At 41.7% G+C, this 13,642-nt stretch overlaps 1 protein-coding gene across 3 annotated transcripts in view; it reads left to right on the top strand.

Moving 5' to 3' along the window:
• The window catches only part of LOC121320763 (B-cell CLL/lymphoma 9 protein-like), an 86,007-nt gene extending 72,806 nt beyond the window's left edge, over positions 1–13,201 (top strand). For 2 of the 3 annotated variants that reach the window (XM_041259376.1, XM_041259375.1), the window contains exons 5-11: positions 386–726; positions 4,974–5,084; positions 5,273–5,459; positions 6,338–6,437; positions 6,679–8,995; positions 10,247–10,468; positions 10,821–13,200. In XM_041259376.1, coding sequence (XP_041115310.1) covers positions 386–726; positions 4,974–5,084; positions 5,273–5,459; positions 6,338–6,437; positions 6,679–8,995; positions 10,247–10,468; positions 10,821–11,971 — 4,429 coding nt within the window. In that variant the 3' untranslated portion in view covers positions 11,972–13,200. Of the gene's footprint in view, positions 1–385; positions 727–4,973; positions 5,085–5,272; positions 5,460–6,337; positions 6,438–6,678; positions 8,996–10,246; positions 10,469–10,820 lie in introns of all 3 variants that reach the window. The other variant, XM_041259377.1, reaches the window with a different exon arrangement.
• Positions 13,202–13,642: the final 441 nt, after the last annotated feature.

Genomic DNA, 13,642 nt, shown 5'->3' with positions numbered 1-13,642 from the left:
CACATGCTTTCGGAAAGTCCATGGGCCTGTGCTTGTTTGGATTGGAAGATTCTTAATTCGTGGGAGCACAGCAGAGTTGGACCCCAGTGCTCTGACGGTTGTAGCTCTCAAGCCTTACTGGATGTGTCTCGTCCAGGCTGACAGCACACCATGCCTCGTATATCCTGCTGAGGTGTTGGTAAATGGGGGTCATTCAAGGTTATTGGGTTATTCACAGAAAGGACTCAGATGTGACCTTAGTGCTAGAGAGGACTGTGCTTCCTATTGTCCCACAAACACTGCAATTTAGCATTATAACTATTGTGGCCAGTTGTAACAAATTTTGATTCTAGTATAGTAATATTTTGTTTAGTTTTTTTTTTTTTTGTCTTTTTTTTTTTTGCAGCAGCAGCAGTCCAAAATCGAAACAGGAGGCCATGGTGCGCTCACCCCCTGTGATGTCCCCTTCCAGCGCCGCTCAGATGGACTCCAAACTGCCCAGTCAGGGAAAGCAGGGTGGTACTGGGGGCCAGTCTCAACCTTCTCCCTGTGATCCCAAAACCTTGAGTGGGGGCCATGCTCCCAAGGGGCCCCAAGGTGCGACGGGAAGCATGGGGCTTAAAAATGGACAGGGCCTCAATACGGGTAACGGGGCAAAGGGCAAAGTCAAGAGAGAGAGGAGCACTTCGGCCGACTCTTTTGAGCAGCGGGACACCGGAACGCCCAACAACGAATCTGAACTGAAAGGTAATCCCCCATTCTGGAGTTCTTCATTTGTGTTATTATTGTGCTGTGGTTAGACATTTAGCCGTTTCCCTGATTCCTGTTAAGTATGCCTGTTCCAATTTCGACCACACTGCTTAAACATGATTAAAAAAAAGGTAACGTGACAACTCATTTTTACTTTTTGGGTACGGATATAGCGTAACATCGTAATGTCTTAAATGTGCCTTTTAGTTTTGTGGATTTGAGCAAGTATTATCTTTGCAGTTCCCTGTGGTCTGACACCTTTGTTAGTGGTACTAGTTTTGATACTTCCCCTGGCTGACTACTGATCACTAATGCTCCCAGTGACATAAGCCTGTCTTCCAGTAAGAGGCATAGAGGAATATAGTGTCTACCGGAGGGTATGCTGGACTTCAAGGGAATAGAGCGCCCTGATCATTTAAATAATAGTAGTCACAATATTGCTATGTGCAATGAACATTGCCAAAATTAGCATGACATTCAATGTGCTGCCTGACTTAGCAATCGCCACTGCAAAAAAGTGTGCTCTGTGCGTACAGTATATTGGTCAGAAGTTAACTAATTCTCTTGAATGCAAGGAGGCTTAAGTTGGTCCTTTTTGATTTTGCATTATCAGTGCATCCCAAATTATGTAGTCCTGTTATGTAGCTGTGTGAGTTTACCAGTGTGTTCATATACATTTAAACGTGCTTGTGTGTTCTTCATAGATCTTGGATCTTTATAGTGGACAGGTTTGACATACAGCCGGTGCTCTAAACCAGGTTGTGTATAATAAATAACCCCTAGAGGAAAAGTGAGGATCATTCTAGAGCACAACAGTAACTTCTCATAGGGAAGGAAAAAGATCCAGGACCTGCTGAATTCAGATAGCAAGTCACAGGAGATGTGGTGTGTGTGTGTGTGTGTGTGTTTTTTTTTTTTTTTTTGTTTGTTTGTTTTTGAAACGCTTTACCTACAGTGGTGACACATTGCACAACATTAAAACAGTTGAGTCTGGTTTAGTGGTTCAAAAGGAAAGCTTTTAACATTGGACATTTATTTTTTCTTGAAACACTGCGTACATGCAGAGGAAGGGGTGGGAAGTACAAGGAAAACCAGAAGAGCCTGTTCACATCTAAAGTACGGTTACAAATCATTAGCATAGTGATAGAGTTTCAGGGGCCGGCAATACAAAGCGGAGCACTCCGAACAATTAGCCACAGCAGTTGTTGCTTCGCTGTGCAGAGTAAATTGTCTGTCTGTGTCTTGCACAGCTGTTTGACTGGGGGGGCGGGAAGGGATCTGAACTGAAACTTGTGTAATGTAATTGTTTGCAGTAGAGCGCCTGGAAGGGGGAAATTAAAAACCGCTTGACTCTGTGGCAATAGTTCTTTTAATTACCACAATGAGTTTTAATTATGTGTGGTGCGTGGTTAACCGCACAGCTAGAAAAAGGAACATGTTTTTTTTTGCCTTGATGTAGCTCTGGGGGCAGGCAGCTTCCTCTTTTGGTGCTGTTTCATTAAGGTCACTTCCCTTAGGGGTTGCCATCAGTAACGATGATGAATCAAAATCAGTAGTTGTAATGTCTGATATCATTTTACTCATTTTTGATTAACCCTGAACTACGTGTATCACTTCTATTAGACAGCACAGAAATAGCATTTTATAACAAGATTTTACCTTTGTGCATTTGTTGGTTATATAATCAATTCATTAAACTTGAATCCTTTAAAAACTTTACTTTACCTTTTGTTTATCAAATCTGAAATACACATCTCCTATTTTATATATTTATTTTGATGTGAGTTTGCAATCCTGCCACACCCACTACTGTTAATCTCATATGAGCCGAATAAGCTGTCAACTTCACATTTTTAGGGTTATGAAATGTTTGCGGGCAAAATCTAACCACATCCTTCACTTTCACCAGTGACGTAAGATGGCCACCATATTGGTTTTCAGACCCTACTTCCCGCTAGCAGGTTGGTTAAGTCCCGTTACCAGTGCTGTTCATTAAAATTACCTTTTCACTGCCAAATTGCTTTAACCTTTGGCCATTTCAGTCAACCACATGCTTTGACATAGGGTTATAACTGGTACACCCTTGTATTGTGTGATTCTCTCAATAAAGTTACATTAGAGGTGGCGTCCAGTGTAAATTAACCTTTTCACTGCCTGAACCTCTGGACGTTTCAGTAATGCGTTTTCCATATTTCTTCATGTTTACAAACCATTTGATTTGATATGACATACCCATTAGATTCTATTACCATGGGGTGCTTTTGTTTTTGTTCACAAAAGCTCCAGTTTGTTGTTTTGTTTATGTATCTGTTTATAAGGATGTGGACACTGAACTCCAGTGTATTTTTTCAATTGCGTATTGCATCTTCAACATCTATATCCATCAATTTCTTGTTGATCTCCAATTAGGAGAATTGATTAAACCTAGACCAATACTGAATACTGTAAGTTGAGTTAATATATTTTGGTGGAATTTTATATTTGATATATTCAGCTTTATTGCCATAATAGTAATAATTTAAAAAATACGAATAGGGCAAACACTCGACAGCCACAGTCATTCAAGGCATTTTTGGTGTATTCCCTAATTTAGGTGATATAATTCTTCACTAACTATAAATCCTGCTTTCGATCCCAATTAGTAATAATATTGTCTATGACACCAGAACAATGTTACAGCTTGATTTGTTACAGTTCTGTGTTGTTCTAAGGGATGTGCGAAAAAATGACAAGCGAACCATTAGACCGTGTCTTCTGTTCCTCTGTAGCCTGCCCCAGTCCCTCAAAAGGGGGTTACCTTAATACTTCACAGCATGTCTACAAGTCCAGCCAAGTCCTGAAGGTCACCATTGCATTGCACATCAGTTTCATTTTTCACCCAAACTAAGCACCAATTCATTATATAGGTCAACTCACCTTTCTGTTACAGCTGCTGATTAGCGTTTCCAAGATATATCTTTTCTCTGGCACGCTTTCTGCAAACAGAAAGAAATGGATTTTATTTGTATACCTACTAGCAGAGCACAGTAACACTGTCTTTCATTAAATGCTGCCAAGAGTCTGCAGGGCCCAGCTTGAGAATCACTGCAGAGTGGTTGGCTAAGTGGTTAGCCTTCTGTGGCACTGGACTGTTTGATTAGCCCGTGCCTTGGCCACTGGCAGTCTGAGCTGCATGTTGTATGTGTGGTTTTCTGTTCTACCACATCCTACCACCCGCTAAGGGGCTGGCACCTCTAAATATATCCCTTAGGATAGAACTTTGGGAGTTCTTAGTACTTTAACCGGGATGTGAAGAATTGATGCAGAAATGTACTTTGTGTTGTATCATTTTGTACACACCAGTATTTTTTAAGGTTGATTTTGTTAAACGTTACTGTTAGTATGGGCTGTGTGTGTCATTATAAATATATATATATATATATATATATATATATATATATATATATATATATATATATATATATATATATATATGTGTGTGTGTGTGTGTGTGTGTGTGTGTGTGTGTATATACACACACATATATATATATTATATATATATATACACATACACACATATATATACATACATACATACACACGCACGCACGCACACACACACACACATATATATATATATATATATATATATATATGTATATGTGTGTGTGTGTGTGTGTTTTGTTATAGCATCTACTACACAGCGGCAGTCAAGATGTGAGCAGCCACCACTAAGGAATACAGTATTGTAAAATAAATTTGGTGTGTGTCTATAATTTTGCATAGACATAACTGCTCACCATTACAAAAGTTGTTTTCTGCCTTTTTAATGAAACATTTAAACTGTGCAAACCACCAGTTTAAAAACCATATGTTTGGGCAGCACAGCTAAAATGACCACTGTCAAAATTACCTGTTCTATGCACAGTTTTACATTTAGCCCCTGAAAAAAAGAAAGCAATACTTGCAGGGAAGGTTAGATTGGACTAGATGCAGTTTAACCAACATTAGCTGCCTCTCATTGTCTGTTCTTGGTTTAGCAGCACATGCTGGACTAATGAAGCAGGAAATCTCAAGTTAGTCTCCCTCTGTCTGCATTATTATCATGGATTTAACTCGTCAGGAATCACTTGCAGCACTATATTGATCAAATGATTTACTCTCAGAAGTGCATAAAACCAACCACATATTGTCCTGTATGTAAGCTGCCACCTTAAAAAAAAAAAAAAAAAAAAAAAAAAAAAAACCTTTTTCTTTTCCCAGATGCAGGAAGCCGAAGTAAACGGATGTGTGTAGCAGAGAGGAGGCAGCCTTATAGTGGCACAGATTGGTGTTCTGGGGGTGAGAGTGATGAAGATGAGCAAGGCTTCTTCAGTAAGTCTGTCATTATAGCCATTAGTCATGATGGTTTTGTGTGGAACTCTTAAGTGGGCTACCAAAAAAAACCTTCCTATTATTTGAGAAATAAGATATAATTCATGATGCAACTGTCAATATTATATTTTTGAAATGTCATTCAAAATATCATAAGTTTCTTGCCTGTCTGTGTTTTTTTTTTACAGACTGTAATTCCAACGATGTGAAGCCCCAAGACTCTCACTCCCTTCCCCCTTCCAATGCAGGAATAAGTAGATCTTCCACACCATCCCATAGTTCTGTTGGTGGACAGAATGCCACCTCTGAGACAACAGGCAGTCAGAAGGCTCCAACTAAAGTTGTTTACGTCTTTTCCACAGAGATGGCCAACAAGTAAAAAAAAAATACATATATATATATATATATATATAGATAGATTTGTGGGGGAGCGGGGGGTGGGCGCATACAGTCTACTCATACCTAAAGCTAACTTGTTAGCACAGCATTTTCTTATGAAGGGTTGTGTTTGGCTCATATAACTATTAGTAACGTTAAGTAGCAAAAAATGATTTCATGTTGTACAAGGCAAGTAACCAAGGCTGCTCATCTTACTCCAAAAATAAGAATTAATTTTTTACGTGTAGTAGAAATTGAATCTCAATGCTTGGAGGGGCCAATTTTATATTTGGATGTCTTTTTCTGAAAGGCTGCAAAAGGAATACTAGGGCTGGAGGAAACGGCAGTTTATTTTAATTATTTATTTTTATTTCACTTAGCCAGGGTAACTCCATGATATTCAGATTTACATTCACCTGTATGGTACTTCACTTGAGAGAAACTTCACTTGATTACATCTAGTGAAAAAAAAAATAGCTTTAATTTTAATGGCATTTAGTAGAGGGGGTGGGGGTGTCAATTTTGGAAGCTTAAACAACAAAAACACACCAGTATAGTTCCTCACAAGGTCATAAAGCTTCCCAAAGTATGTTTCACTGCGGAAGAGAGCCCTGTCTAGGTCAAATAACTGTTATTTAGTGTTATTTTTAAAGATACTCAAACCCAAAACTGATTTAAACTAACTGAAATTCCGGCAGTTCATTACATAAACTGTATTTTATATATATATATATATATATATATATATATATATATATATATATATATATATATATATATATATATATATATATATATAAAAAATAATAATTAAATAAAACTTTTGGTATGAAAATAAAAATAAATAAATAAATAACTTGTTTGTTCTATTTTAGGGCTGCAGATGCTGTTATCAAAGGCCATTCCGATTCCATTGTTGCCTACCACATGCAGAATATATCCAGCAACAAGACAGCAAAAAGTCATCTCCCTGTGGTAAGTAGAAAGTCTAGCAAATCTCTCCTTCAGCACATGGAACTATGAGCTGTTCCCTCCAGTTCCCGTTAGTTTTCCTGTAAACCTGCCTTAGTCCTCCTAGTTTGGAAGTAATAACCATCCTTTCAATGAACACATTTTATATTAAAAAAAAAAAAAAAAAATTGTCTACTGAGGTACTATACTTTGTTTTTTAAATACTGGATTGTTAAATGATCTAATGGGGTTTTACTTCTTTCAGAACAACCAACTAGGACCTGTTCGAAATGAGTCCAAACCCCAACAGCAGCAATCATCTCATCCACCAGAACGAAATCAACAGGTATCCAAAGTACAGCCCAGCCAACAGCAGCAGCAACCCCAACCTCAACCACAGCAGCAGCAGCAAGGACCGAAGTCTGGAAACCTGCCGCAGGACAGTGCAGGAGGCATGGACAATAAAAGCCTGCCAGTCAGTAGCCCCAGGAACACAACTCCTCATGAAGGAGCTAATCCCAACAGTACAGCCGGCAACCAATCAGCCTCCACCCAGGGCCCTCAAACTGGGTTCCTCCTTCCGGAAGTTAAGGGGGATTTGAAAATAACACCACAACAGCAGCAGCAGCACCACCACCAGCAACTAGCTAATGAAATTCTGTCCAGCATGGGGGAGAACCCAGAGGGTCTTTCCCAGGAGCAGCTTGAGCACCGGGAGCGCTCTCTGCAGACCCTGCGGGATATCCAGCGCATGCTCTTTCCCGATGACAGGGACTTTGCCCTTAAAGACCTGTCAGCCATGGGACAAGGCAATGCTGGGGCTCCACCCCAGAACGTAGGCATGATGGAAGGCTTACCCAGTAAGTCTGATCAAGGACCCCTCCAGGCTATGATGGCCCAGTCCCAAAGCCTTGGAAAGCCTCCTGGCCAAAGGCAGGAAGGACCTCCATTTGGTCAGCCTGGTATTCGCGATATGCCCTTCTCTCCGGATGACCTGGGGCCCCCACCTGGACCGCCCATGAACACACAACCCGGGTCTGGGTCTGAGCACTCAGACCACATGACCCCAGAGCAAATAGCATGGTTGAAGTTGCAGCAGGAGTTCTATGAGGAGAAGAGGAGGAAGCAGGAGCAAATCCAGCACAGACCAATGGCTGATATGATGCTTCATCAGCATGGCCCCAGGGGCATGATAAGGGGGCCCCCACCCCCTTATCAGATGAATCCTGGTGAGGTTTGGGGGCCTGGGGGGCCTGAACCCTTTGGTGATCAGATGACCCTTCCCCCAAGAGGCATGCCTCCCCATCCCATGCAGAGAATGCCAGGCTTCCCTGGCATGATGAATCCAGACATGGATGGTGGCACCAATGCCATGACAAGACCAGGCATGAACTGGCCAGAGGACATGCCTAAGATGGGGGATGGTAGAGGGTTCCCTCCTGGCCAAGGAGTGTTTGGTGGTCCAGGAGGCCGGATTGAGAGATTCTCTAACCCACAGGCAATACAAGAAGGAATATTCCAGCAGCAAATGGCAGAAAAACAGCAGCTTGGCTTACCACCAGGAATGGGCATGGACAACGTGCGTGGACCGCCCGTGGACATTAATCGAATGATGGCTAACCAAAGGTCCATGGATCCTGGAAGTAATGGTGGTGGAGTCATGTTTCCTAGGATGCCAGGGGATGGCCCAATGAGCCCCTCCAGGATGGATTTTGTAAAAGGACCTGGGAGAGACGTGGAGTTTGGCATGGGTCCTGGAGGCATGAACATGAACATGAAGGTGGATATGAACCTAAATGTCAGCATGAGCTCCAACTCGCAGATGATGGGCAAAATGCGAGAAGCACCCATGAACATGAGTCCTGAGGAAATTATGAAAATGCGTCAAGGCAGCGGCCCATCTGAACATATGGCGCTGCAGCAAAAGATGCTTCAAGCACACCAGTTCCCAGACCAACCACAGGAATTCCACATGGGTCCCAACCGACAGTTTGCTGGCATGCCTCAAGGGCCAGGTGGCATGAGGGGCCCCAGGGGAGAACATCCGTTTGGGCCTGAGCACAGGACTAACATGGGAGGCAATGCCAGGCTTAGTCATATGCCACCACTACCTCTAAACCAACCCCAAAACTCTTCCAATCTTAATGCAGGCCCCTCTGGTAATCCGCGAAACTTGGCCCGCAAGCCCTCAGACCTTGGTATCTCTGCTGGCCAGGTCAACTCACCTAATGTTAACCCCCTCAAATCTCCAACACTGAGGCAAGTCCACTCACCTATGCTGGGTTCCCCCTCAACAAACCTGAAGTCACCCCAGACGCCCTCCCAGCTGGCCGGGATGCTGTCTGGCCCGGCATCTGTTGCAGCTGCTGCAGCTGCTGCAGCGGCTGCTTCTATCAAGTCCCCTCCTGTTATGGGATCAGCAGCAGCATCCCCCGTCCACCTAAAGTCGCCGTCCATCTCTGCTCCTTCTCCAGGCTGGACGTCCTCTCCCAAACCTCTGATGCAGAGCCCTGGGATCCCCCAAACCAGCAAGCCCTCGCTTAGCATGACATCACCAAGCATGATGGGAAATGTAGAGCAAGGTAACACATTTTTACAAGATATAAAAAACAATTCTTATGGCTGTGATCTTGGGAAAACCTTACCTAATTTAGTCCAAGATCCATGCTGATCGAGGCCTGTGAAACAAGATGTTTTAAGGTACATTTTATTTGGCCGTTTACTAACTTTATTAAAGTGTCCGTTTGCTTCTCTTAAAAGAAAATAAATCAGGTCAAATCCTGTGTTTGGGTATTTGGCTTTCTCTTAGAAATTCTGATACCAGATTAGCCACTCAACGCTTTTCTTATTACACCCTCTGCCATTGTGTCATGAATTACTGGGAAACAGCTCCACCTGGTGGTCCCCTGCATAGATGTAGCCTTTTCTTTAAGTGTAATGGCGCAAAAATGTTAAACCATCTAGTTATAGTAAACTAATTTGGAGAGAGCTGTTTGTTTGTTTTTTCTCCAGCTCCTTCAACAGTGGTGTTAATGATGAGCTAGTCTGTTAGCCCTTTTTCCAAAGATCTCTCTTTTAGGATTATATTATTGGTTGTCGTAATGCAGGAATTTCACTCTGTATTCTGTGTATTTGTGTTTTTGTAAGGCGTGTTATTAGTTGTTCTTCATATTCTCATTTAAGATGGGTTAAAATTCCAAATTCATTTAAGCTATTTCTTTAGACCAGTGCCTTTTCTGTTGTGCGATGGAAAATGCATCTTTTCTAATTATCTTTGTTAAACAACTAAGTAACGTTAAATTCTAGATAAAATTTGACATTAAAACGACATAGGGTTTTTAGTATGGGGTATCCAAAATCTGAAACACTGTTTAAAAAGTGTATACTGTAACAAATTATATTGTAAGAGTGAAGATTTAAAACATTGTATGTTTCAAGGTTATACTAAAGCAGATTGCTGAAAAACCAACCTGAGCTCTTACCTGTCTGCACCTCGGTTTTAAATCTGTCCCTGGTTGCATTAGATTTGTTATGACATCTCACAAAATTACATCTTTCCAATGAGATAAAAACAGGATCCCATAGACCCAAAAGAGTTTTTTCAAAGACCTTGTTTTGTAGATAAAACACTTGCAGTCTTTGTTTATGTCTCCGCAATGAATGCAAAACTTACTGTTATTTTTGGCTTTGTTTCTAATGGCTTGATCTTTTAAAGGTACGTCCTTTACCAGTGGTTGTGAATGATATAAACTTAAAAAGGACATTGTACAACACAAATACACTGACAGACTCAACATTATTAAAAACAAAATTCTACAATTTTCTTCACCCAGGTGGTCCACCTTCTGCCCCTCCCTCCAGTGGCTCTTATGCCATGGCCCCTGAGCCCACACTGTCCCAGAATCCCCTCTCCATTATGATGTCCCGTATGTCAAAGTTTGCAATGCCTAGCTCCACCCCCCTCTACCACGATGCCATCAAGACAGTTGCAAGCTCGGACGATGACTCACCGCCTGCCCGCTCACCTAACCTCCCGCCCATGAACAACATGCCTGGTACAGAATATGTGTCAAACATTAAGTCCATGTTTTTATTTATTTGTTTATATATATATATATATATATATATATATATATATATATATATATATATATATATATATATATATATATAGTACCATCCATCCTCATCGAAGCTTTTAACTCAAGCTGTTTGTTTTGTTTATGTATGACTTATTTAGTTGGTTCCTCTGGATTAAAAATGGTCGGTTAAAACTGAGGAGCACTGTGCATCGGTATTTGAAACTTTCATATTCATGTAACTTTATTCTAGACTAGTGCTAATACCAATGTCTTCAGTTTATACATCATTTTTCATAATGTATTCATTTTTTCTTCTTACTTTCAGGCGTGGGTGGCAATCACCACCCAAACCACCCTCGCATGATGGCTCCAAACTCTACGGGACATATGCCATCCCTCAGCCCCATGGGGATGAACACTGTTGGGTCCCAGCCTCTCTCGCATGGACTCCCAAACCAGATGCACTCTCCAAACCCAATGGGGCCCAATATTCCTCCACATGGTGGCCCAATGGGGCCAGGAATGATGCCCCATAACATGATGATGCATCCTGGCCCTCAAGATCCAGGGCTTGGCAACCCCCATATGTTACCTCAAGGTCGAATGGGATTTCCTCACGGGCAGCAGGGTTTTCCACCAGTGCAATCTCCACCGCAACACGTTCCCTTCCCCCACAATGGCCCTGGTCCTGGTGGGGTTCAGGGCGGTTTCCATCATGGCATGGGTTTCCCAGGGGAAGGGGGGCCCCGTCTTGTCAATATGCCGCAAGGCCCAGGCGGTGACCCTGGGCTCTGTAAGCCAAATGCACCTGGTGGCCCAGATTCTTTCAACTCTATGGGTAATCACATGCCATCAGTCTACACTGACCCTAATCTGCAGGAGGTCATTCGTCCTGGTGCTTCAGGGATTCCAGAGTTCGACTTATCCCGTATCATGCCTTCTGAGAAACCCAGCCAGACACTGTCATACTTCCCACGTGGAGACGGCCCTGGCCGCAAAATGCCCCATCCATCAGGCCCAGTCCCTGGCTTTTCTCAAATGCAAGGAATGATGGGGGAGCAAAACCCTCGAATGGGACTTCCCATGGCAGGTATGGGTGGACCAGGCCACATGGGCCCTCAGGACATGGTCATGGGAAACCCAGCTCATAACCCTATGCGGCCCCCTGGCTTTATGCCACAAGGCATGATGGGACATCAGCATCGGATCTTGTCACCTGGACAAACTGGAATGCCTGGGCAACCTGGCATGATGGGTAACCCAGCTATGATGCAAGGCAAAGAGCGAGGACCGGTGGGTCTTTATAATCACCCGGGAACGGTTGGGTCGCCAAACATGATGATGTCGTTACATGGGATGGGTGGACCGCAACAAACTATGATGATGCCGTCTCAGATGAGGCCTAGAGGCATGGCAGCAGATGTGGGAATGGTATTCAACCAGGGGCCTGGAAACCCAGGGAATATGATGTTCTAAGCTGCTAAAAAAGACTTGTACTCACAAGCATATGTATTGTAGATTGGAACTACTGGAAATGGGCATCACTTACACAAGTGTACAATTGGGGGGGGAACCTTAAACAAACAAAGTGACGTGCATGTGTAACAGTCTTACTGTGACATGGAGAACAAATGCCAAGAGGGGTATATAAAAAGAAGAAAGCAGAAGTTTTTTGTTTTGTTTTTTTTGGAAACTCCAGAATGTATGAGATTAACCTATGGTGGATTTTTACATCATTAGTTGAACAGTTCCTAGTTTTTTTTTTTTTTTTTTTTTTATCCATTTTTGTGGACTCGCGACGCGGGAAAAAAAGCTCCAGGTTTAGCAGTCTGTAGCTGTTTTTTTTTTTTTTTTTTTTTTTTTTTACAAATAAAAATTAAAAAATAAACAAAGGATCACCATTTCGTGACAAGTTGCACCATTCTTGCTGTATGTTTACGTCATGGATCTGTTTCCTCTGGAAATAAAATAATCTTTGTATTTGTGTACTGTACTTGTATTGTAAAAGGGATTTTAGCAGTGACTCATTAAATGTGAGCAATTTGGCAAGTAATATGCTGCACCAGTCACTAAACATGTCTGTTTACTAGGGGAGGGTCAACCATGATCATATTTTTGTTTTTATTTTTTATTCCAGTGTATAACAAACCGAATTATGACCTCATACAGATAATAGTATTAAAAGCACAAAAATGGATTAACTGTAAAATTGTTTTTTATTGTTAAAGTTGTCATTAAGGGCAAAATAATTGTAGAAACAGTGGAATCTTGTAAAAAGCTCCGTTTTTTGCGATATCTTTGTTTTTTTATTTTGGGGGGGGGGGTTAGAGAATAAGAACTACGCACCTCATTTTTCAAATCATTGATCCTGTTTTCTGTGGGTTGTCACAACCCTTGTGGTGACAGTGCAGGATTCTTTTTTTTTTTTCTTTCTTTTTTTAATTGCTGCAGTGTGTATCATTTTGTTCAAGAATTTCCCAAGACCGCTGTTGCATTGGGAGTGGATCTGGATGTCCAGTAATCCAGAGTTCTGGGTTTTGTGTTTTTCTGTCTTTTATCTAACTCCCCCCCCCCCCCCATGTAAAACTGTCATGTGTAACTCCATTAAATTTGGTACAAAACCACTTGCCAGGGCTGTGGTGTTGGAAGAAAAATAAAATATATTGTTTCGTATAAAGTGGCCAGTACCCTGTGTCTTTCTTAGGGTCACCTCGTGGATTATATCAACTGAAATGTCTCTAATTTCCCTGCCTTGTGCAGTTGATAGCTGTTGTATATTGAAATTGAATCGTGTTGAAATTGGTAACAATGACGACTTGATATCCTTAATCTAATTATTAAAAATGTATATCTTATGAGTACATTTGGTCTCTCAGCAGCTAGGAAGGGATAAGGCTTTCTGATTTTTAGATGACAGTCAAATCTGAGCCCAAACCTCGAGACTACAAAAAATCACATTTGAATCCAGATTAGTAATTTGACCCTAACAATTAAATCCATTCATTGTAATGGATTTCTTTAGGACACAATGGGTGCAGGTGGAGACAGTGCTATGTTAATGGTGGATTTACTGATTTCTGGTCCTTTTGAATTTCTGTTGCATTCTGTTTGACTAAGCTGGCGCTTATATGTAGGAAACCTGCACCA

The sequence above is a fragment of the Polyodon spathula genome, chromosome 9, assembly GCF_017654505.1.
Source record: "Polyodon spathula isolate WHYD16114869_AA chromosome 9, ASM1765450v1, whole genome shotgun sequence".
NCBI classification, from domain to species: Eukaryota; Metazoa; Chordata; class Actinopteri; order Acipenseriformes; family Polyodontidae; genus Polyodon; species Polyodon spathula.
This window is presented reverse-complemented; position numbering and strand designations above follow the sequence as displayed.